This window comes from Magnolia sinica, chromosome 13, assembly GCF_029962835.1.
Source record: "Magnolia sinica isolate HGM2019 chromosome 13, MsV1, whole genome shotgun sequence".
NCBI lineage: Eukaryota > Viridiplantae > Streptophyta > Magnoliopsida > Magnoliales > Magnoliaceae > Magnolia > Magnolia sinica.
The window spans coordinates 37,630,094-37,657,083 of record NC_080585.1 but is presented as its reverse complement, the minus strand read 5'-3'; the positions used below and the strand labels follow the sequence as shown (position 1 = coordinate 37,657,083).

Here is a 26,990-nt window from a genome sequence, read left to right as displayed (position 1 = left end):
CGGCGGAGACGTGTGGAAGATAAAATTTTTATTTTTATTTTATTATTATTTTTTAAATATATGGTGGGTCCCACTAACGATGATATAAATCTACTCCGTCCATCATCTTGGCCTGGCCATGAGAGGATACAAGGCCAAAAATGAGGTTGATCCAAAACTCAGGTGGGCCACACACAAGTGGACAGTGGGGTTGGTTCCTAAAAAAAATAGGTTGTTACATTTATGGCCCCCAAAAGGTTTTTAATAGTCAATGCTCATTCAACACTGTTTCTTGTAATGTGGCCCACTTGAGATTTTGATATACCTAATTTTTTGTCCCATACCATGAAATGATCTGAAAAAATAGATGGATGGCATAGATGAAACAAATACATCATGGTAGGGCCCATAGAGCACCGACCACCAGTCATTGGCCAGTGGCAGGGGGAGTATCCAATCCGTTCCCATCCAAGACGAGCGCGGACGCTCCTCGAGGTCCGAGTTAAACGAACGGGTCAGAGAGATCAAAGTTACATGGGCCCTACAATAATGTATTTATTATATCCACACCGCTCATCAAATTTTCGAGATAATTTTAGAGCATTATCCAAAAAATGAATCATATCCAAAACTCAAATGGACCACACCAAAAATAGCAGTGGGATAATGATTTTCACCGTTAAAAAATTCACAGGTCCCACTGTAATGTTTATTTTCCATCTAATCTATTCATAAGGTCAAAAATATCTGGATGAAGAGAAAAAACAAATTTCATATTGATCCGAAACTTCTGCGACCCCAAAAGGGTTTCAATGGTAGACGTTCAATCCCCCACTGTTTTTTGCAGTGTGGTCCAGTTTTTCTTTAGATCTATCTTATTTTTCGGCTCAAGCCTTATGATGAGCTCGAAAAATGGATGGACGGTTTGGATATAACAAATATGTCATGATAGGACCCACAGAACTTGCTGACATCAATACACTAGCCAATCCGCTTCCCAATTCGTCCCATGCACCCAGAGCCTATCCGCTTCGAACGTGGATCGCATCCTACCCCCGCCCGGACGGTCCGGGCAGAGATCTATAGGGCTCATTGTGATGTAAGTGTTTTATCTAAGCCGTTCATTGTTTTTTTTATATTATTTTAATATATGATATGAAAGATGAAGCAGGTCCACAGCTTCAGTGAGCCACACCAAAGGATGCTGCAGTGATAATGGCATCCATCGTTGAAACCTTTCTAAGGGCCACTATGATGTTTTTTTACCATCCAACCTATTCATTAGGTCATGAAGATGTGGATGAAGTGAAAATACAAATATCAGCTTGATCTGAAACTTCTCCAACTCTCAAGAAGTTTTTAACGGTGGACGTTCAATCCCCACCTTGTGGTCCCATTAATCATTGGACCGGCTTCTTTTATTGGCTCACACCTTAAATTATCTGAAAAAGTTGATGGATGATTTGGATCAAACATATAAATCTTGGTGGGGCATAAAGAAGTTTCACAGGTTAAAGGTTGATTTTGTATTGCGCAAACAATTTAAAAGAAAAAATTGCCATAATAACTTGAAAAGGGGTACTTTTGAAAGCAAAAATTTTTGTTTAATGAAAAATCACAGAGCGCATTCCACGTTTACCATTAAGCCAGAGTCCTATCACGGAGAGAATTCAGTGAAAAACCACTTAGCACTTTCTGTCTTCCGCGTTAACAACGCATTAACAAACACCACTAAATATGGAAAATTTTCCCAATTCCGTGTTAAGTGCAAAAATTCAGCGTTAACAAACATGGCCTTAGACTATACATTAGATGAATCAGAACAACAAATTCCAATTTCGTTAGAGCCCATGAATACTTAAAAATTTCAATAGCCCAAATTCAACCAAAATATTTAGTAATTGAAATTGAAGATTGTTTAATCATTGTGAAATTCTTCCAGCATCCCTGCCATCTAAAATTCCACGATTTTCCCGGATAGGCTAGGATTAAGTTAGATATATGCCAATGTACATATGGATTACTCCAGCATCAAAGAGAGTTGCCCGCACATTTTCTCTAGAATCAAAATCGTAAGCCATGTAGGGATCAAATAGATGCCTGTGAAAAAATCCACTCCGTCCGTTAGTTTTTCAAGATTACAGTAGGAGCCCATAAAAAGTAGGAAGATAAAACCTCAGGTGGGCCATATCAAATGAAACAGTAGGAACGAAAAATAGCCATTAAACAAGCTGTCCCAACTACGGTCCCAATTCAAATATTTCGACGTAAATGATGATTGATGGACATTTACTGGACGGGCAAAGTAAAACGTAGTCAATGGTCCGAATTCAACAAAAAATAGCCATTAATCAGAAGCTAAGACGGAATAATCAAATCTAAACCATGAAGATAAAAATATCTACAGTTTTGGACGGTTCGATTTGAGTTGGTGCATGCCACTTGTATAATTTCAGAGTGATTGAGTATCAACGACCATAGTCTGCCAGAGTACCAAATAACTCCCTTGCCGCTGGCGAGTCGTCAACGCCAACCCAGCTGGTTTGCTTGTAACAAAATACTCTTCTTCTTCTCTCTCTTCATTTCATCATCGTCGTCGTCGTCGTCGATGTCGTCGTCGATGGAGGAAGGAAATCAGAGCAGTTCATCTCATTTATTCAATCTCCACAGGAAGATGGAGTTGCAGGAGTTTCCAGACAAGTTCGTGATCCGATCCGTTGATTCCGAATCCCAGCGGCTCCAGGCCCTCTCCATTGACCGCTCTGATGGGATTATAACTCCATACCAGTTCGGTCAGTTCCTCCAATTCAATCCTTTCTCCTTCTGAGCTTCCTTTGACTGCATCTGATAGTCGATTTTTCGGTGGATAGATTGACTTTTAAAAAAAATAAATAAATAAATAAATTAATTAATTTTAATTTTCTCTTTTCAATTTTGGTTGCGTTTGGTTGCACCAAAATGTCATGAATTTTATGACATTTTGGTGCAACCAAACGCACCCTAATTGCTTTTTTTAAAAAATAAAAATAAAATTTGGTCATATAGAATGTGTTGTTTTGTGTAGAATTAGAAATTTGTATGTATAGAGGAGGATTTATTGTACGGTGGCAAGTGGAGCCCACACGGGTTGGCTGATGGCCATCCTGACTGTTGAGCCAATGTGCCATAAAGTGGACAGACCATCCCCAAAATGCATCCGCCCAATACTTGTGTGTATGGTTTTTACCTGTGGAATGTGGACCGTTACTATGTTTTCTTAATGACTGTCGATTCGCGGATCACTGATGGATGGGTTGGGATTGTTTTTGGGGATTCCCCCCATCAACATTGGGCCCGTTAGGCCAACAGTCTGGATCATCGTTGACCCGCCCATGTTAATATTATTCCTCTGTACATGGTGAAGGTGAGGAGTTCATGCTTTGGCGGCTCTCTTTCTGAATGGGTGGATGGGGAATTTTAAGAAGATGACCTATACGATGGTGGAGGACATTTTTAGTATTGTAATCTTAGTCATCTAATTCTTGTTTAAGCTCAAGCAAACTTCCTAGACTTATAGTAAGAAGAAAACAATGAGGAAGGAGCACATTGGCTGCTAGAGTAATAGACCATCATGTGGGGCCCACTAACTGATTTCATGGACACAATCCACTGATTGGATATCTTGATTGTGGCCACTCTTGGGCTGCATCATTGCCTGTTAGGTTTTTTCAAAATAAAAAACGAAAAATGTTGGTTTTTTTTTTCATACTTGTAAAAGAAAATGAAGGAAAAGAGTTGTGACTTTCGGCGATTGTTGGTGACCATTCATTTGTGAATAGTGATGCCTCTTGGTAAATGGAGCATCCTTAGAATTCGAAATGGTGGTAAAAGGATGTCATTAATGGTGAAGGGATGCCATTGCTGAAAAGACACCATTGAAGAAGATGTCTTTCCATGAAAAGGATCTTAAAGCAACTCTTATAACTCTATATAAACCCATTTTTGGGTCAATCCAAAGAACAATTCCAACAATTTCCTCTCCTCCATTTTTATTTTTGGGTGTTTTTGAAAAGTTGCAGTTTTTCAAGCGCTTAAACTGCAAACAGTTTTTTCAGGCAGTAAATTGCAAACAATTTTTAGGGGGTAAGCTGTAACAACATAGAAGTCAGGGGTGTTTGCTGTAAGAGTGTGTTCGGGGTGTTGTTTTTCAGTCCCACATTTCTCTAGTTTTGGAGAAGATGCTTATTGCATCCCGGAGGCGGATTTGCTGTAACCCACTTGCAAACTGGCTTAATCACCAGTAGGGTGCGAATATCGCCTTAAAGATAGCGACACCGTAACGTGCCTTAAGCCTATCTTTAAGTGATTGTTTTTTCTATCTTTACACCTCAACCCTTACAATTTTAAGGTGATATTATGGTCTCTTCTATGGGTTATCCCGACTTTATGCAAATAACACCGTTCGACGGCTCAAATTTTCTTCGATGGCAATCGAGGGTACATCTCTTCTTTACATCACTAAAGTTGGATCACGTGCTCACTCAAGATCCTCATTCACCACCATCTAATAATAATACGACAGAACAAATTCAAAAGCGACAAGATTTGGAGCGTCACGACTACCTATGCAAATGTCATATTTTCAACGCACTTTCTAACTCGTTATACACTATTTACAGTAAAAAGAATACAGTAAAAAGAAGACCTCCAAGGATTTGTGGCATGTGCTGCTCTCCAAATACACATCAGAGGATGAAGGCAACAAAAAATTCATTGTAAGTCGGTTTTTAGAATTCAAAATGTTGGATGAAAAACTTGTCCTTGATCAAGTACATAAGTTACAGGTCATCATCCAACAAATTATTGCCAATGACATTAATCTTGACGAATCCTTCTAAGTATCCACCATTATAGCTAAACGTCCACCTAAATGAAAGGATACTAGAAAATCTTTGAAACATAAAAAAAAGAATGCCTTCAGAGGATTTCCTAATGTTTCTTTGAATAGAAGAAAAGTCTAGGCTCCGTGACAAAGAGGAATAACAACAAGAGGCCCTAGGTAACACTAATATAGTTGAGAATAGTGTGAGTCGGGAATCGGAGAAGTCACATTTTAAGAAAGATGATCAGCTCAAACCTAATAACCAAGGGTTAAAAAAGAACACATCCAAGAAGGGTCCATGCTTCTTTTGCAAAATCCCCGGTCACTTTAAGAAAGACTGTCGAAAATACAAAAAGAAAATGCAAGAAAAGAAACGGCAAGTCAATATGATAGAAGACGTGAATCTGGTAGTTGTCATCTCTGAAGTTAACATTGGTGAATGAGGATGTTGAATGGTGGGTAGATTCTAGTGATACTAAACATGTTTGCAGAAATCACAACATGTTTAATTCCTATGAAATAGTGGGGAATAAGTAAGAACTATATATGAGAAATGCCTCCACATCCAAGGTTGTAGGAAAAGGAAAGGTACAACTTAAGCTAACTTCCGGAAAAGTCCTTACTCTGAACAATGTGTTGCATGTACCGGATATTAGGTGGAATCTTATATCAACTAGTTTACTGACTAAGTTTGGCTTCAGATTCCTATTTCAATTCGATAAATTGATTATGTTTAAAAATGGGGCATATGTGGGGAAGATCCATGTATCCAATGAAATGTTTAAGTTGAACCTTATGAATGAAAATTCTTCTTCCGTTTATATGCTTGATTCATATGATGTTTGACATGCTAGATTAAGACATATTAGTTACCGTAGTATGGATAATATGTCTAATCTTAATCTAATTTATAAGTATACAAAATCTAATGACAAATGCAATATTTGTTTGCAATCCAAAATAACTAGAAAACCATTTCCTAGGGTGGAAAGAGAATCACAACTCCTAGACCTAGTTCATAGTGACATATGTGAAATGAGCGGTCTAATTACAAGAAGGGGAAATGGGTATTTCATAACTTTTATAGATTATTCTCCCGGTATAACCTAGTATACCTATTGAAGAATAAAGATGAGGCATTACAAAATTGAAGATATATAAGGCAGAAGTAGAGAATCAATTAGACCGAAAGATTAAAATCCTAAGGTCAGACAAGGGAGGAGAATATCTATCCTTAGAATTCTCAGAGTTTTGCAAAACTCATCGTGTAATTTACCAAATTATGGCTCCCTATTCACCCCAACAAAATGGGGTAGCAGAACGGAAAAACAGGTTTTTTATAGACATGGTAAACTCTATGCCTAATAATGCAGGTTTAAGTTCAGGGTTTTGGGGAGAAGCCTTATTGATTGTCTGTCATATCTTAAATAGGATACCTCACTCTAAGACTCATAAGAATCCATATGAACTCTGGAAGAATAAGATTCTAAACATCTCATACTTCAAGGTATGGGGTTGTAGAGCCTTATTTAGGCTTACCGAGCCTAAAAAATCCAAGATAGGGTTGGGATCTCTTGAGTGTATTTTCATAGGATATGCACAAAATAGTAAGGCCTATAGGTTTCTAGTTGTATAATTTAATCACGCGATCCAGGTAAACACCACAATAGAATCTAAAGATGCCGAGTTTTATGAAAACTTATTCTCTTCTATAGTTATAAAAGAGACAAGATCTCAAGATCCCAGTACAAGTAGTAGTTCTTAGATATCTCAAGATATCAGTAGTCTCGATAAAGAGGACATAGAATATATAAGGACCAAGAGGATTAGAACAGGTACATCTTTCGGACTCGGACTTCTACTTTATGCTAATAAAATGAGATAAAGAAAACATTATAGAGGAAACCATGATGGTATGTAACATAGAAAATTATCCGGTAACAATATATGATGCCCTTAGATATTAGGATGCTTCTTTTTGGAAGGAAGCTATAAACGATGAGATAGATTCTATATTGCAAAATGGAACATGGAAACTTGTGGATATGCTCCTATGATCAAAACCAATAACCTGTAAATGAATTTTCAAAAGAAAATTAAGACCGAATGTAACCACATAAAGGTTTAAGGCCAGATTAGTGGCTAGAGGATTTACACAAAAAGAATGTATTGACTTTTTCGATACCTATGCTCCAGTAGTAAGGATATCAACCATCTGAGTTTTAGTTTCTCTAGCATCCATTTATAAGTTAGAAATCCATCAGATGGATGTAAATATAGCTTTTCTAAATGGTGACCTCGATGAAGAGGTTTAGATGGAGCAACTAGAAGGTTTTATAGTTTCAAGACATGAAAATAAAGTGTGTAAATTGATCAAGTCACTATATGGACTTAAACAGGCACCTAAGCAATGACATGAAAAGTTCGATAAAGTAGTAACCTCATATGGCTTCAATAATGAATCTGATAAATGCATATATTCGAAATTCTCTGATCATAAAAGAGTAATCATATGTCTATATATAGATGATATGTTAATCTTTTGTACATGTTTAGAAGTTATAAATAACACTAAAAGATTCTTATCATCTAATTTTGACATAAATGATATGGGTGAAGCTAATGTGATTTTAGGTATCAAGCTATTGAGAAACAATGATGGTATAACTCTATCTTAATCACATTATATTGAAAAGATACTTAAAAAGTTTGATCATTATGATAAGAATCCAGTTTCTACTCCTTTTTTATTCTAATATCAGATAAATAAAAAATGAAGGCTGTAGTGTATCTCAGTTAGAGTATTCCAAGGTGATTGACGGTCTTATGTTTGTTATGATTTCTACCTGACCTAATATTGCTTTTGCAGTAGGTAAATTGAGTAGGTTTACAAGTAATCCAAATTTAGATCATTAGAATGTTGTTTCTAGAGTACTCAGATACTTGAGGAAAATAATTAACTATGGTCTACATTTTTTTGTTTACCTTAGTATGCTTAAAGGGCATAGTGATGCAAGTTGGGTTTCTGATTTTAATGAATCCAAATTTACCAGTGGATGATTTTTTACACTTGGAGGAGCTACCATTTCTTGGGAATCTAAGAAGCAAACTTGCATATCTTACTCTACCATGGAATCTGAATTCATAGCTTTGGTGGCTAGTAGTAAAGAGACGGAATGGTTGTGAAACATGTTTATTAGAAATACCATTATTGGTATGGCCTTTACCATTAGTCTCTATTTGCCATGATAGTGAAGCGACACTATCAAAGGCATATAACAAGACTTATAATGGAAAATCTAGATATATCGGTATAAGGCATAGTTTTGTGCGACAACTACTTGATGACGTTATAACAATATAGTATGTGCAATCCATCCAGAATCTAGTTGACTTGTTCACCAAGAGACTGACAAGGGATGTTGTCAGTAGAACATCAAGAGGAATGAGACTTAAGCCAATTTCACAGATACCAGATGAGGGAAACTCAACCTAAGTTAATAAGTTCAATGGGCAAAGTACCTCGTAGGAAATAGTTGAAGGCAATGTTTTAAATATCGACAATATCGGCCGATATATCCCACAATATATCTTGTATCCCACCAGTGCGATACGAAATGCACAAGTAGTGCGATATATCCCACATGTTCGATCTAGTAAGCATATTCGAATTTTGATGCTCTTATTTTCTGTAATTCATGTTAAATTAGTGTCAAACTATTACAAATTCATGATTTTTCATGTTTCGCATGACAAATCATGGATTGGGAGCTTCAATTTCGAGATTTGGAGGAGATGGGCCGAGTTGCGAAAAATTGAAAAAAAATTAAAATTTTCCAATTTCTCGTAAATCGTTTGCATTCTTTATGTTCAAACATCACATAAAAAATGTTTGTAACCTAATCTAGTGTTTCTTCTTTTGCTTTTGAATGTATTATTTGTGTTTCTATACGTTTTCTTACATTTATAAATTATATGAATAGACATTGAATATACTTGCATCAATTCAGTTATACAATGCATAAATTAGGACCCCATACAAAGAAAACCTATTATGTGTACTTGTTTTTGTTATGTTTTGATTTATAAATGTGTATTGATGTCTTTTTTAACAATCACCGAAGTTTCATCGAAAAATCCAACCAATTTCCCAATGTTTCCCCATGTTTCCAACAACAGCGATACATTACACGATACAACCAATATATCCCATGCGATAACCGATACGTATCCGTATCCTAAGAATGCGATATGTGATGTGATACCGATATTTCGAACACTAGCTGAAGCAGCATAGTACGTTTTCTGTCTCATTTTTGGATGTATGTATAGTGCTGGGTACCTATAATGATTAAAAGTAGGATGAGCCTCTACTCTTAATGAGTCATTTCAAGGGTGCTATTGTTAAAGAGACATTCATAAGGACTCACCTACATGAGTATTGGAAGTGGGGCCGCTACCTGATATTTGAGAGTTTTGGCTACTCTCATGAACTCATGAATCCAGGACAGAGCACAAGGCTGTTAATGTGCTACAATTTTAGAACACATGACAATTGAAATGTGTGTATGTGACATGCCTGGTTGTGTCATGTAGAATACTTACTTCAAGACCATGGTTATTAAGGATTTTGATACAATTTTGATTTGTCTACACTAAGTGAAGGTTCAAGTTCATAAGACATCTCCTATGCATGTATCTTTCTTACATACCCTGACCTCTTTATTTTGGAAAATAGTGGGGGATTGTTGGGTTTTTTTCAAAATAAAAAAAGAAAATTGTTGGGTGTTTTTTTTTTTTTTTTTCCCTTTCAAACTTATAAAAGAAAATGTAGGAAATAGTTGTGACTTTTGGTGATTGTTGGTGACCATTCATTTGTGAATGGTGATGACTCTTGCTAAATGGAGCATCCTTTGAATTCAAAATGATGGTGAAAGGATTTCACTAATGGTGAAGGGATGCCATTGTTGAAAAGATAACCATGGAAGAAGATGCCTTCATGAAAAGGATCTTAAAACAACTCTTATGACTCTATATAAACCCATTTTTGGGTCAATCCGAAGAACAACAATTCCAACAATGTCCTCTCCTTCTTCTCCATTTTCATTTTTGGGTGCCTTCGAAAAGTTGTGGTTTTCCAGGCGCTAAACTGCAATCAGTTTTTTCAGGCATTAAACTGCAAACAATTTTTTCAGGCAATAAATTGCAAACAGTTTTCAGGGGGTAAGCTGTAACATCATAGAAGTCAGGGGCGTATGCAGTAAAAGTGTGTTCGAGGTGTGGTTTTTTGGTTTTGCAAGCTGAAGCCCACATTTCTCCAGTTTTGGAGAAGAGGCTTATTGTATCCTGGAGGCGGATTTGTTGTAACCCCCTTGCAAACTAATGTAATCACTAGTAGGGTACGAATATCACCTTAACGATAGCGACATCGTAACGTGCCTTAATCTTATCTTTAAGTGATTGTTTTTTCTATCTTTCCGCCTCAACCCTTACATTGCCTCTAGCCGGGGAAGAAGTCATTCTCAAGTTATTGTTGTACAAATCCATTGGTTTGGGTTGCCTAATCGTATCACCTTCGACTTCAGTGGCAATTGATGATAAAGTCTGCTTGTTTGATTGGCCTGAATGTCACCAAACTCCATGATAGGTTCCATCTAGCCGTGGACCATAGTTGTTGTCGTTGTTCCTGTCTCACCCTTAGACCTTAAACCCTGGCTAAGGTTATTGGGGCTTGATCAGTAGAACCATCGACAATTCATCCATTGATTCTTCCTTTGGGTCATTTGTCGATTTCTCTTATAGTTCTTCCTGAGGCTTCCTGGGACCAATGATCTTTTTGTGAATTTCCTTATGGAAAGGCAAACTCCTATCCATAGGGGGAATGATAACACTTATCAAATCAGTGCTATCCTCTTATCCGATGGGGTTACATCCCTTGCTAATGATCTGACCGATGGGGTTCATATTAGAGCCGCAGCTCTTCAGAGAATATGGGTTACTGACCGCACTCGACTTCTTCCTTTGCAAGATTATCAGCCTTGGAATTTGTTGACCAGGCACATACACACACACACACACTATGAGGTCAAGCTCATGGGAACTTCTCATGAGGTCGAGCTGTGTGGGCCCCACCATGATGTGTGTCGAACATCAACATCGTGCATTGGATGGGTCCCATTTAGGTAATGGGATTGGGATATTCCAAAAATCAACCATATATGGAACTCAGGAGGGCCATACCATCTAAAACCATGTGAAGACATTCCTAAAACTTATGAAAGTACTTGGTGGGGCCCACATGAGTTTTGGATGCAATTGAAACTTGGTCTGACCCCTCATCCAAGTGGGACACACACAATGAATGGTCTGGATTTGTGAACCACATCTCGATGGGCCCAGTAAATGATTATGAATGTTTTAATGGGAGGGTAACCCCTCTTAACTTTTGTATGTCGATATATATATATATATATATATATATATATATATATATATATATATATATATATATATATATATATATATATATATATATAAAGGAAATTGGGACCTCTTGTTAGCGTATTCCCATGAGATCGAGCTGTGTGGGCCCACTGTGATGCGTGTCGAACATCTAACCCATCAGTCAGATGCATCATTCCATGGTGGGCCTCGGGCTTAAAAATCAAGTCAATCCATGACTTATGTGGGCCACACCACATACAAAAGTTGAGAGGGGTTACCCTCTAATTAAAACATTCATAATCATTTGTTGGGCTCACTAAGATGTGGTTCACACATCCAGCCCATCCATCATGTGTCCCACTTGGATGAGGGGTCAAACAAAGTTTCAGATGCATCCAAGTTTCAAGTGGACTCCACCAAGTGCTTTTATATGTTTTAGGAATGTCTTTACATGATTTTAGATGGTATGGCCCACCTGAGTTCTGTATATGGCTGATTTTTGAGATATCCCATAATTTAAAGGGGACCCATCAAATGCATGGTGTTGATGTTCGACAAACATCATGGTGGGGTCCACACAGCTCCACTTCCCATGAGGTTGACCGCATGGAACCATTTCCCACACACACACACACACACACATATATATATGCCGCAAAAAGGTGAAAAACAACAGCCACAGCCTGCCATCACGGACCCCTCACTGTGATAAGAGACATTAATGCAAGTAACCTGAGATATGGCATCTTGCCCTCTCGAATACATCCACTTCCAACCCACTCTTATTTTGAAAAGAACAATTATTTCCTTTCCCCAACAAAGCCTAGATAACCGCCAACAAGACTAACCTCTATGTCACCCTTTAATACCAACTCCTCCATTCCGCGCGAGGAAGAGCCTATCAATGGACCTTGGCATCACCCAAGAGAACTTGAAAAGGGCGACGAACCTCTCGTACATGCCTACATTGGAGCAAACACAGTGGATGAACAAGTGGTTCAACTCCTCGTCTTTCATACACATGATACAAGAATTGGGAATTGCCAACGATCTCTTTTGCAAGTTGTCTATTGTGAGCACCTTGTTCCTTACCACTAACTGAGCAAATGTCACTACTTTGGGAGGGGCCCAATAGGACCAGACATGATTTGTATGATCACATGTCACATTCGAAGAGTATTCGATCAACCAGCTGTAGAAGGAATGAACTGAGAAGTGAGAACTGGCCAAACTTGACCTTGGACCACACCATCGAATCACGCATGCCCAAATACGGCTTGACATGATGGAACCACTCCAAGAGCCGAATGAACTCCTCTGCTTCCTCATTTGTCAAGTTCCTCCTTGCTGTTGGAGGCTGAGAAGCACCGCGCTACGGAAATGTCCTGATCTGGAGCAAGGTTAGCAATCATCGGAAACTCCTCCTGAAGTGGGCACAGATTCCACTCTTTGCTGATCCACATATTGCATTATTTGAGTCACCTTCTATGATGATGGGATCGAAGCTGTAGCTGATGGCAATTTTTATGCCTTGAAGTAATGCAGCAGCTTTAATGAAGCTCGAGTCTCTAATGCCCACTGACCTAGAGAATCCAGAAGCACTTTGCCATTTTTGTGGAAACCAATCCCGTGATGCTTATTGGACCTGGGTTCCCTGCCGAACTCCCATTGAAATAAGCTTATACCATCCAATACTTGTTTCTCTTGGAGTGGAATCGGAAGAATATTTCACCTTAGTTGTCTTTGGATTGTCACAAGTTAGTAAACACAGTCGGATTCAGAGATTCAAAGTCTCAGGGAATACAAAGGATTGAGGAAGGTGGTCTATTAGAATGTCTTGATGGGACATGTTCATTTTATGTAATGAAAGGTTTAGAGTGCAATGAGATTAAGTGGCCACAATTGGACTTTTGTCTTTGGTGACCACATCTGGATGAAATTGTCCTCTCAATGGGATAGGATGTAATGTAAATGTTGTGTTTAGGATACAATCATCCTTTATGATCAGACTCTTGCTTTTTAATGATCACGGTTGGAAAACTATAATCTTTTCTGGAATCACGACAGGATTGTTGTCGTCTTTTGTGATAATTGCAAAGACTGATAATTGTTATGTGGCCCAAGATACTCATATAGTATTTTGATCACAAAAACGAACACCTCGATGTTAATTAATTGAAGGGCTTAAGAATGCACAAGGCTCTAGGGATCACATTAGATAGATGGACTTGATGCTCTATGTACAAGATAGGGCTTGATGAGGCATGTGAATGAACTATCTCGATATGATGCTGCTATGCTGGGACAATGGTTTGGGATATCGATGGCTATGTCTCGGGTTATTAGTGGTGGGTAATTTGATTCTTCAAAATCATAAAATGGTAGGACTATTATCCTTTCCTGGATCACTTATTATGATTTTTGTGGGTAGTGAGTGTTTTTTAATCACTGTGGGAGTTGGACTATATGGTCTTTTGCAGGCCATATAGTGAATGGGTCATGTAATGAATGCTTGTGTGCATTCATCAGTGCATCATATTATTGTACTCCCTCCGGGAGCCATGACTTTGTTTATGGTTAAGTTACTATAAATAATAAGTTTATAATGGTGAGACAAATCTCAGAGAACTCTTTCTTCTCTACACTTATTTTTTTCTTCTCTTTTCTCTCTTTAGAATGCTATAGATTTGAACATGGTATTAGAGTCAGGCATAACCTAGATCCAAGGCTTTCCCCTCTCCTTATTTACATCTGAATTCCTTTTCTCCCTTTCCTTTTCCTTTTCCCTTTCTCGGGCAAGCCGACAACCCATCCAGGGCCCACTATTCACGCTGGCAACCATTTTGGGCAACCAGTAACAATTCGGGGCAACTTGTAGCGACTGACAGCCCCTCCAGGCCTACCAGCAGGTTCTGACAGACCCTCTAGGCCATCAACAACCTCCGGCAGCCTCTCTAGGGCCCCAACGGCTACTAACAAGTCTTCTCTGGGTTAATATGACGTCCCACTCACCCATCTGAGACCTAATGGCCTAGATATGGATTTTTGTGTCTTGGCATATATAAAGGTAGTGTTTGAAATATTAGTATCACGTTACGTATTGCATCCTTGGGATATAGATACGTATCGGTTATCACACAGGATATATCATTTGAATTGGGTAATTTATTGCACTTTTTTGGAAACATGGAGAAATATTGAGAAAATGGTTGGATTTTTCAATGAAACTTTAGGGATTGCTAAAAATGACCTTAATACACACTTTTAAATCATAACATCTCGAAAAGAAATGCACATAATATGTTTCCTTTGTATAGGGTCCTAAGTTATGCGTTGTCTAACTGAACTAATGCAACTAAATTCAAATTAAATGCATAACATTGAAAGTGCATCTAATGATCATTTCATCAAGCACTCCTAACTACTTTGAAATTAGTCTCAATTGACAGCTGGTTGAAGGGAAATTTTGAAAAATATAAATGATATTTTAATAATATTTAATTAAAAATGATTTTTATTTTTCAAAAATTGACAAAGACTTAATGATCAGCCCTCATACATGCTTGATTTCATTTTTGGAGTGCAACATTGCAAGTAATTTGGGAAAAATTGGGAAACTTTTGAATTTTCCTCAAATGGGACCACCTACACTCAAATTTCGAAATTAGAGTACATGTGATGATCATTTCATCACATACTACTAAATACTTAGAAATTAGTCTCAATCGATAGCTAGTTGACGGAAAATTTCGAAAAAAAACATGGAGAACATGAATAACCAATGGATATCGAAAACAAAGCTCCAACTCTATGATTTTTCATGCAAAACATGAAGAACTAATGAATTTGTAACCATTTAATACTGATTTAGCATAATTTCAACAAAAAAAGGAGATCGGAAATTGAAAATGCTCACCAGATCGAACATCTGGGATATATCGGCACTACCTGTGTGTTTTGCATTGCACATGTGGGATACAAGATATATCGGCTGATATCGTCGATATTTAAAACATAGTATAAGGGTACATATTTATAGTTAAAATATGTTGATACTTATATGTTATAACCACTCAAGAATAAATGTTTATTAGCTTTACAAGTGGTGATAAAAATGTCCAGGGATCGTTTTGAACTAGTCAACATTATTATACTGGATATCATTGTGTCTCATGAGGGAAGTACTTTCCATAGCAGTATGTTTCTATTGATTCAAATGTTCTTTTGAAACTTTGGTATGTGGTTAAACATCTGTAGGAAGTAAATTAAAGCCAAGGTAGTTGAATAGGTTGATAAATTCCATACACAATTAGATAGTTCGGATCTAGAGCATCTCTGAGGTATCATAATCGGTGGGGCTTGTACAACTTAACACTGTATCTTACCGAATCTTTTGTCTACAAGGACATTGCTCGTTGACGCTTCGGGAGGTCTATGATGTCTTGGGACTTGGATCTTTCAAAACGAAAGAAAATAAAGTTTTTCTTTCTCTGAGAAATTACTAGAAATCAATTAAGAAAGAAAAAAAAAAAAAGGAGACCAGGGGAGTGGAGATAGTTACATGAAGGTTGGTAGCCTTGTTGTTGGTCTCACTGTGGGAGTAGGGTACCCTTGGTGCTTGTCTTCTGCTTCTTGATGGGACAGTCTTTTGGCTCCAAGCGAATAATCCAATCGCTCTGTTTCTTCTTCTTCTTCTTTTTGTTTATTTATTATTATTTTTTTCCATGTTCTGGTTTTCATTTTTTGAGGAGAATCTAAGCAATTATTTGTGAATCTTTGGTCCAGTTCGGGTTTCTTTTACTTTGCATATTTGAGGAAGTCTGAAGATGAGCCATTTTAGATAGTGATGATACTTTAAAATTGGGTTTACCTTGCCCGAGGTGATCTACCTCTTTTTGAAAACTGTTTAATCCAGATTGTTAGACACTTCTTACATAGCAATCTAGTCTTAGGACTTTCGGAGAGACACACTGAGTCTTAGGACTTTCGGAGAGACACACTGATCTTGTTGAAGAATTCATGCCTTAGATTGCATATATAGATTTTCTGCTCCTCTACCTTCTTTCTTAAGATCAAACTGCTTAGCATAACTTAATCATAGGGTTATAATAGTATTGACTTGCTGACCAATTTACTGAATGCTAACCATTAACCAAAATAGGATACTACTACTCGTCTGGCTATTAAGTTGCTCAAAGAACTGCCAAATATTGAAAACTTGCAAGCTGTCTATTCAATGTGCTATTTTTTGGCCAACTTTCTTGTCTATTCTAGGCGTTATTTTTTTAGAAACAGCCAATCGTATGACCATTTGGGCCACGAATTGACCAAACAGTTCAAGAGTACGATCATATGGGGTCCACAGGCTGATTGGTCTCACATATGGGCATAACAACTAACAAGAGACTCATTGCAGGACCCAATTCATATGTCAGGTGGGCCAATGGGGCCAGTGGGGCCAATGTTGTGTCTATGATGGTAGGTTATGAGATAGAGGGGCCTGACTGCATCGATTCCCCTGGGCTTGAAAGAAGTTGATGTCTCTGTCTTTTTTCTCGCGTTCACTTTGGCTTCAGCAGGGGTTGATGATGTAAGGCCCATCCATAGTATGATCATTGCTAGGCTTCACTGAGGTTCATGCTGTTTCTTCTTGTTTTGCTGAATCTTCTGCAGAATCTTTAATTTCCTCCTGTATTTTTGGAACATTCACTCTTATCTGTGTCATGATTGATATATCTGCATTTACCTTGATGCAATCTTGTCATCAATCTGTCTGTCAATTTTTTGCAGATCTGGTTTTGGATTTATCTGTTGCTTCTCCATCAACTCATCAGTGGACCACTCAGTCAATCCATTGATGGATCTAAGAGCCAATCCTTCAATTGTATATATGAATTGCCAGACACTAACAAAACTTGCCCCCTCCAGTTAATTAAATTAGATTCAAACTAGGACTGTTACTTTCTCTTTTCTTTTTGATTGGTGAACTAGGACTGTTACTTCCTAAACTGGAACCCTCTTACGCGAGGAAACTTAAACAAGTATCTCATTTATACTAAACTATGACTGCTATCATTTGGTATTCTCCAAAATTAACTATGCTACTTCTAAAACTACTGACTAACTGCTTACAACGGAAAAATAGTCCAATCATATGGACATATGGCCAACATACCAATCGGGCCACACGTGGTGCCTATTAATTGGCCAGATAGATCGTGGGGGCTGATTTCTAAGATCGGTGGGGTCCACTGGATGTAAATAACATTCCATTGTTTGTCTGTGGCCCACTTTTGGGTTGCGTTGAAACACATTTCAAGCCTTGCGATATATGGGTAAAAGATAGAATCCCATCTTTCAAAATGGAGATCTTGACTACACTGATTTGGAGAAATTTTTTAATGCTAAACTATGATGGGAACTGTGCTGATTGTTACTTTTTCCATTTTATGCAGGTAATTCTTGTTTTGGAACTCCTAACAAGGTTTCTACAATTTTTGGGGTGGTTGGAACTATTAGATTATTGGCTGGTAATTGTTTGGATTTGTCTGAAATCAATTAAAGTGCATTGTGGTTTCCATATTTGTGAAAAGATTGATGCCAACATTTTATTTACTAAGGCATAAAAGAACCATTATGGGTCTTAAGGAAAATATATGCTTTGCAAATTTGAATGGTATTAGGATTGCTGCAACTTGCAAAACGCATAAATGTGTAGACTGAGGCTGTTTTTGGAGCTTGAAAGATCAATCCACCTTTCGTTATCAAGTATTAGTGTTTAAGATCATATCATTCACCTGCGATAATCGAGCGCGACACTTTTTGTTTGGTCAGGGTTATTATTTTTTTATTTTTATTTTTTAAAATAATTATTTTACTATTCCCTCTGACTCATTGCATAGTTCCATATTGCATGTAATGTTTCTTGTTTCCCAACTCAATGCATTATTGTTTTTTTTTTTTTTTTTTTGAACAATGATGTTATATTAAAAAAGGCTGAAGCCAAAGCAACCAAATATGCAAAAATACAAATACAAATACACCCCACGAAAGTCCCCCAAAGGACAGAAGAAAGATTGAAAAACAAAACTTCCACCCACTCCTTCATATTAAGAATTGCCCTATTGAATACTTGCACCGGCTCACTCATTTTGTCATTGAAGCACCACTAGTTTCTTTCCCACCATAAAGCCCAAAGACTCACCAATAAACTTAAACGCCACAATCTCTTCCCTTCTTTACCTATCCCCACGCCGTGCCAAGCAATGAGGAATTCCTCTATGGTCTTCGGAAACACCCAAAGCACCCCGAAAAATTGGAGAAGAAAATCTCAAACCTCCCTAGAAAATACACAATGAATGAACAAGTGATCCGTAGATTCCGCATCTTTGAAGCACATCAAGCAAACGTTTGGGAGGTACATGCTTCACTTACAAAGATTGTCTATTGTAAGCACTTTGTACCTGTCCACTAGCTAACCAAAAGCCTCCACCTTCAATGGAACACCATAATGCCAGAGGAAAGTCGTTGCCACCATCTAAGAATTTTCCTGACTCCTGCTCAAGAGCCGATAAAATGATGTTACTGAGAAAGATCCTGACTTGGACATGAACCATCTCAGGGAATCCGCTTTTAATAATATTGGGGAAATCTTTGGTAACAATTGAACCAACTCTTCAAACTCCTTGTCTGATAGATTCCTTCTAAAATTAGGGGTTCATGTAATCTCCTCCCCTCTTTTCGAATAACAATTTCTCACCAACTCTCCCTCTTCCCTAGCTTGCCTTGCTAATGATGGAAACTTCTCACCCAACCTGCCCTGTCCCACCCACCCATCCTCCCAACATCTAATTCTCTCACCATCCCCCAAATGAAACCAATTCCCTCCCACACTCTCTTTTAAGGACACAATCGATTTCCACAAGTAAAAACATCGATACAAGGATGAGGCCTTAGTCCACTACCCCCCTTCCTCTACCCTATCATTTTTTGATATTACCACCCTCCATCTAGCCCCTCCCTCCGACCCAAACCACCAAACCCATTTCTCCAATAGCGCTAGATTGATCTCTTCTAACTTTAAGATACCCGCTCCTCCCTGAGGCATTGATTTACACACTTCATCCCATTTCATAAGATGAAACTTGTGTTTCTCCCCCGACCCTTCCCATAAAAAATCCCTTCTTTGTCTCTCTAGTGCATTTAGAATGGACTTTGGGCATTTAAAAAAACATAAAATAGATAGGAAGATTCGACATTGAAGATTTAATCATAACCATTCTCCCACCCAAAGATAAGTACCTTGACTGCCATTTTGATATATTTCTTTCACACCTCCCAATAACTCTATCCCACATGCTTCGCCAGTCTCCCTATACATAATAGTAGCCCGAAGTACATTGTAGGGTAAAAAGCTTCCCTGCACCCAAATACTTCCGCAAAAGCCCATACTTTATCTTTGGAAATGCATACCCCTAATATCTCATTTTTGCACATATTGACTTTCAAACCAAAAACCACCTCAAAACTTACTATAATATAGCGAAGGTTTTCCACAAAGAAATCATCCGCCTTACCAAATAGGCTTGTATAATCTGCATACTGAATGTGAGAAATCTGAAAATTTGTATTATCCACCCCAAATCCTTTAACCAGACCCACTTGAACCCTTCTGTCTAACATTTTACTAAGGGCTTCCATAATTGTGACGAAAAGGAAATGGGATAAAGTATCAACCTTGACGAAGCCCACAAATAGCTGGAAAAAAAACCTTTTGGTGAACCATTCACCAATATAGAAAATTCTGCCAATTTGATACAAGCTCGAATCCAGAATCACCATTTTGGTCCAAATCCCAATATGCCCAATCTATAATCTAGGAATGCCCAATCCACATGGTCATATGCTTTATCCACATCAAGCTTGCAAACCATACCTTCCTCTCCTCTTCTATGACAAGAATCAATGCATTCATTGGCCAGGAGCGAGCAATTGATGATTTGTCTTCCATCCACAAAGGCCTCTTGAGATTTTGAGATAACATTGCCCAACACTTTCTTGAATCTTAAAGCCAACACCTTTGTTGGGATCTTTTATGGACCCCCAACAGGCTGATAGGATGAAAGTCTTTCAAACATTCTGCTCCTTCCTTTTTGGGGATTAGAGTTATAAAAGTAGCACCTAATTGCATTGCGATTAAGCCATTCTTGAAGAACTCTTGCATGATGCCGATCTCATCACCTTTCACACTCCTAGAATTTCTGATAAAATGCTATCGAAAAATCATCTGGCCGAGGAGTCTTATCACTGCCCAAATTTGCCACTGTTTGCTTGATTTCATCTTTTGGAAACACTTGTTCCAACAAGTTCACCTCTTTGGATGAAATTGCTTCAAAATGCAAATTGTTGAGCAATGGCCTAACTCCCCTGTCCTTAGACAATTAGTCTTTATAAAATTGAACTATGGCTTCATAAATTTTTGACTTCCCTTCAATCGTTTGGCCATCCACCACTAACGAAGAGATCTTATTTACATGCGCACTCCCACTAGCTGTCACATGAAAAAACTTAGTATTCTTATCTCTTGCTTTCAACCATGTTCCCTAGACCTTTGACGTCATTTGATCTCCTCCTTTCTCAACCTAGCATTGTATTTCGCTCTGAAGACTTCCCTCCACACCTTTTCCTCCTCCGATAGATCCTCTCTCTCTCTGCTTTGGAGTTTACCCTTTGAATTTGTAGAAAGATATCCTTTTCCTCCTCGCGGCCAAAAAGAACCTCTTTTTTCCAATCCCCTATCTTCTGTTTTAATTGCTTTAATTTTTGGAAGAGAGACACTGACGCCCCCTACCATTGAGAAATATGACCACAACTTCACAATCTTAGACCCAAAGCCTTCAATTTCTAACCATACTAGCTCAAAACGGAAGGGCCTTGGCCCCCAATCTTCCTCATCCACTTCTAGGAGAACCGGATAGTGATCCGATAAAGGTTTAGGTAAACTCCTTTGATTAATTAGTGGAAATTTCTTTGCCCACTCTGGGGAGATAAGGAACCTATCTAACCTACTCATTATTGGAGACACTTGTCCATTTGACCAATTGTACTTAACACCTCCTAATGGGAGGTCTATCATCTCATTCTTGAATATCCATTTAGAAAGGTTCTTCATACTTCTAGAGATCCGAACGCTATTTGACTTTTCATGAAGCTCTCTAATAACATTGAAGTCTCCTCCCAAGCACCATGGTAGATCCCATCTATTACGACAAGCATCCAGCTCAACCCACAATTCGTTGCGAAGTTTTGATTTACATGGCCCGTAAACCGAAGAGAAACACCATATGAAAGCAGACCCCTTTTCCTTCAACATCACGGATATCGAGTATTTACCTAACCAACTATCCTCTTTGCTCCATATCACCGAATTCCATATCACCGGAATACCACCAGGCGCTCCAACCGCATCCGCCACCAACCATTGACATTCCTTGTCCCACCAAATTGAGTTAATCAATCTTTGATATGTTTCCGGCCACTTTGTTTCCTGTAATGCTACCAACTGAATTTTATATCTTTTGCATGTATCTTTCATTTGCCTTCTTTTTTGCGCGCACCCCAACCCCCAAACATTCCAAATCATGATCTTCATTTACCTAATTTTGTCCCCAGTCGACTCTTGATTGCTGCAACATCTAAATCACTTCCTTCCATGCACATTATTTGTCTATCGTAATCTTGGACCTGTTTTGGAATGAGCAGTCTACCCCTTTCCTCTACCCATTTGAAACACGATATGTAATCCTCTGGTCTATCCCCAAAAGTCACTCCCACTAGCTGCACAACCTCCATCGTAACCAGCTTAATCTTCATACCTTGGGCCATAGTAATTCTTGCTTGATTCTATAATGAAATCGACATGCCTCCCTGTCAACTGAAAGCTGCCTGACTGCCAAAGGGGTTACCGTTGGTAGATTATCACAGTCACCAACCCATATACGTCTCTACTAAGCTGACTTTGAACAACTTCTTTGTTGCATTGGGAAGACCTTCCTTGGTTTGGATTGCAAATGCTGCTGCTGCAAATAAGCATTTGCCTGGAGGATGCCTCTTTTTCTTTTTAATTGGGGTATCTCTTTGCCATGTGTCCAGCAAGAAATGGCTCTCAAATGAAGGACCCACATCGTGACAACTTTGAGCCGCGCCATTCAAAAGATAGACGATCATGGTGTTGACTTGATGCGGACATCAGTGGTGCACCCTTTAGAGTGTACCAGAGGAGGAGGCGTTGCTGACAGAGTATCGGAGTGGAGGAGTTGATGTGGATAGACGCCGGGTCTATTAGACCTATTTTCTGATGCACTATGAGTGCAGGAGTGGCATAACCGCATGTCCATGGGGCGGATTTCATACTCTGTCATGTGGATGTTTTACTTTTAGGCGTCTTTTTGTTCTTTTCCTTGTTTTCAGGGGCTTTAGTACACTTTTTGTTTTTCCCGTGGCTTATATATACACTCTAAGAGATCCTATTTTATTATTGAATGAATGAGAATTTGTATGCTTTCTTTCTCTTTTACCAGTGAGATTAGGGTTTCAGGATTGGCCCTTGGGTGTTGAGGATTCCACTCCGGTTTTATATTTTTATTCTTTCTAGATCTTAGAAGTGTAGGAAAAGGTAAGAATCAACCGTCTTCTTTTCTTTAATGCCCTACAATCTGTACTCTCTTTCATCTCGAACCCATCTCTTCTTCATCTCTTTCGTTCCTCTTTGGATATTCCTTTTTGGTTTGAACAGAAAACAGGGATGACTAGTCATGAGAATCAGGTCTAAACTTGACTTTGGACTGGCTTATGCTAGATATGGGATATCCTCATATCCCTAGGTTCTCCCCTTTTTCCTTTTAAAATTTTTTTTTTTAAAATTTTTATTTATATAAATACTGTTTACGTGATTTTATGGTAAGGGGCATGATCTTGACGGAATGATTTCATTTCTGTGTTGAGATTTGCTTAATCCCCTTAATTGAAAACAGTTAGTTGATTAATTTTATTATCTTAATCTCTTCAACATGATTATACATGCCTCTAGGGTTAGGCCATCACATGTTTCTGCATCATGACCGCTCCCAGTGTGCTATCGCTACCCTCATCAGACCTGCCCGTAGAAGATCTTCACAATTCTGCATTGAAACTTGGCTCGTTTCTAGAAGAAACTGTCTGACGAAGGGGACTCCGCTGTTCTGTTAAAGACGGGCGGACGTTCGGGTCCGAACTTCTCTTGGCGGAAGTGGCTTGCAGTGTTCGCTTTCGGAAATCGGACTAGAAAGGTCGGCACACATGCCATGACTAAAAAACTCTCCCACCTATGTGACATCTAGCTGGATACCGTCACATGCTTTATCTCCTTCACACATGCCAGAAATTTCTACAATTCTCTGATTTAAAGAAATCAGTGAGCTATCAATGCAAGTTATGTGTCTCCATGTCTCTTAACACCAAATTAGAGGGAGAGGAGACTTTTGTTCCCCCTCCATAAATGTTGCCACCACGCGTCTGCGAGTCAGCGTTAATATCGCCACACATCCGCCTCTCTGACGGCGCTCTAGCCCCCTCTTTTCTGAGATGAATAGCATCGCTCCACCGATTCTCCATTGGGAAACGTAGTCCGCTGGAATATAGAAGTGGTACTCCTTGATCTTTCTGTCAAACAATCTCCAGCAGTGAACTGGGCCCTTCTTCTCCGACCTCTTTCTGAGATTCATTCTGCTCTTGGACCACCGCAATTTTTAACTTTGTAGCGCTGACCTTCAAACCTATACAAATCGGGTACTACGACCATTTTTTCTTTCTAACTCTGATTCTCACAAATCTTAGTTCTTCACTATTATTTGTGCAACTATCCATGACCACCACCGACCCGATGCAAGATCTGATCTCTCTGATGATATCGTCTATCCGGAATTCGAGGGGGATGTATAAGATTTGGTATCAATGTGTTCCTAACATCCGAGAGAAATCAACATAGTGTTGTCCCGAAGCAATTTATTCAGTACATCTTCATCAATACCTTCACAGTTGTCAAAAAGCCATTGTAGCAGATCTGTGTCTCTAGATCCTGGTCTTACAACTGCTACGAGGTAGAACTCAAAGGATTTCATCGACTCATTTGGGATTTTTTTATGGATTCTCACTTCAGGGCCCTCATCTGTATCTACCTTCCAAACCAGCCTCTTCTCTATGTCCTCTTGAGATTCAGATAGAAGTGTTCAAAACTGCATCTTTAAAAGATCTTCTTGATATCATACCCCCATCTTCCTTTGAAGAATCCAAACTACCCGATGCACTCTGCCTCTGTCTCCTTCATTTTTCCTTTTGAAAAATCCAGTCCACGTTTCTTTCCTTTACCCTCAGGTCTGTTTTACCTCTCTGGTCCAAAACTTGCCTTCCGTACTCTCAATTTGTTTCCCCCGAAATTCTCACCATTCAGTTTGTAGATTGCTTTTGCTAGTTCCTCTTCCGAACTCATCTGTGAAGAATGAAAGAACTAAAGAGGAGAGAGATTTTGTGGGGGGGGGGGGTGGATGTGGGAGAGGTTTGGAGAGAGAGAGAGAGAGAGAGTGTGGGATCTCTCTATTATCTTATTCAATATATACGTAGGGTTTTTTTTTTTTTTTTTTCCTTTATTACATCATAACAACCCACTTTATACAATTTTGAAATATGCCCACTAATATCATATTTACAAAAATGACCCTACTAACTTGATATTCCAACATTCCCCCTCAAGTTGGTGTATGAATATCCATCATACCCAACTTGCTAGAGATTTCTTGTAACATGGGAGAGCTGAGAGCCTTTGTAAACATGTCTGTCAATTGCTCTTTAAATTTGACAAATGGAGTAGCCAGTAATCTAGAGGATATCTTCTCTCGAATGAAATGTATATCAACCTCAATGTGTTTAGTCCGCTCATGAAAGACTAAGTTAGACGCAATTTGGATGGAAGCCTGATTGTCACAATAGAGAGGAATAGTTGAGGTGATAGGGAAACCCAATTCCATCATAATGGATCTCAACCACAAGAGTTCACAAGCCCCATGAGCCATAGCTCTATACTCTGCTTCTGCACTTGACCGAGATACAACTACTTATTTTTTACTTCTCTTTGTAACCAAGTTGCCACCAACGAATGTGCAATAGTCAGAAGTATACTTTTTGTCAATTGAGCATCCTGCCCAGTCAGCATTAGAATAGCTAGCAACATTAACATGCCCATGATTCATATAAAGAATACCACATCCTGGACATGACTTCAGGTATCTCAATATGCGATGTACAACATCCTGATGAGGCACATTTGGGTAGTGCACGAATCGACTGATAGTACTTACGGCTTGAGCAATACCCGGTCTTGCGATCGTCAAGTAGATAAGTTTTCCATCTAATCTTTGATACATACTTAGATCTATCAAATTCTCACCTTTAGATGCATGTAACGAGTGCTTCTAGTCCATAGGAGATAAAGGTAGACGAGCACCTAATTTTCTAGCCTCACTCAACAGATCAAGAGTATACTTTCTTTGGGATATGAAGATGGCTTTAGATGAACGGGCAACTTCAATCCTAGAAAGTACCGCAATGGACTCAGATCTCTGATCTCAAATTCTTTTCTCAACTTTATCAATAAACTCCAAGTCATCCCATGTCACAAGAATGTCATCCACATAGACAAGTATAATAGTTCTTCCTTCTTGTCGGGTATGAATGAAGAATGTATGATCTGCTTGACATCTTCTGAAGCCGAAGGAGAGAATAGCGGCACTAAATCTAGCAAACCAAGCTTTGCAAGATTGCTTAAGGCCATAAAGAGCATTTTTCAACTTACACACCTTCCCAGACTCCCCTTTAAGCTAAAAACCAAGGGCGATCCATATACACTTTTTCTGCCAAATCGCCATGAAGGAAGGCATTTTTAACATCTACTTGGAAGAGAGGCCAATCAAGATTGGCAGCCAAGTAAATAATCAAGCGGACCGAATTCAACTTTGGCACATGTGAGAAGGTTTCATTATAATCAACCCCAAAATGCCGTGTGTAGCCTTTAGTCACCAAATGAGCTTTGTAGCGCTCAATAGATCCATAAGCTCAATATTTTATGTAGAACACCCACTTCCACCCAACTATACTTGGAGGAGGCATGAAGTACAGTACTTGTCATAGCAATAAAGGAAGAGGCAGATGACTATGATGGGACAAATGTAGGTGTGGCTGACTGAGGCTAAAGGGATCTAAGATGCTGAATCTCCATCACATCTGCCCTAATCATGGTAACAGACTCCATATGAGAGGAGCCGGTAGGGGGAGTGTTATAAATATTAGAAGTATGTCCAATATCATCAGAAGTTGTGACGTGGGCAGTAGGGCGGCCATGTAATTTGAAACACTGTTCATGGGAATGTCCTGAACGATTGCGATACATACAGAAAAATCTCCCCCCTACCTCTACCACGCCTCTAGATAAGAATCCACCTCGAGTATCTGAACCACCACTCCTATCGCCAGGTGGAACAGTAGTAGATGTAACGACAATCCTCTCCTCTGTCAAGACAGGAGCTAACATAACTCGTCGGTGGACTTCCTCTTAATGGACTACAGAATATGTTGTTTGGAGCATAGGAAAAGGAGTTGTGGTGACAAGCTGAGTCCT

The 26,990-nt window shown here is 38.8% G+C and overlaps 1 protein-coding gene across 6 annotated transcripts in view; it reads left to right on the top strand.

Moving 5' to 3' along the window:
• The first annotated feature begins 2,512 nt into the window (after positions 1 to 2,512).
• Positions 2,513 to 26,990, top strand: part of LOC131223604 (phosphoinositide phosphatase SAC8) — a 93,670-nt gene continuing 69,192 nt past the window's right edge. For 2 of the 6 annotated variants that reach the window (XR_009160578.1, XM_058219047.1), the window contains exons 1-2: positions 2,513 to 2,771; positions 17,740 to 17,814. Coding sequence is in view for 5 of the 6 variants with exons in the window: in XM_058219047.1 (XP_058075030.1) it covers positions 2,588 to 2,771; positions 17,740 to 17,814 (259 nt within the window). In the remaining variant the exon portion in view is untranslated. The remainder of the gene's footprint in view (positions 2,772 to 17,739; positions 17,815 to 26,990) is intronic. The other 4 variants (XM_058219048.1, XM_058219044.1, XM_058219045.1 and 1 more) reach the window with 3 other exon arrangements.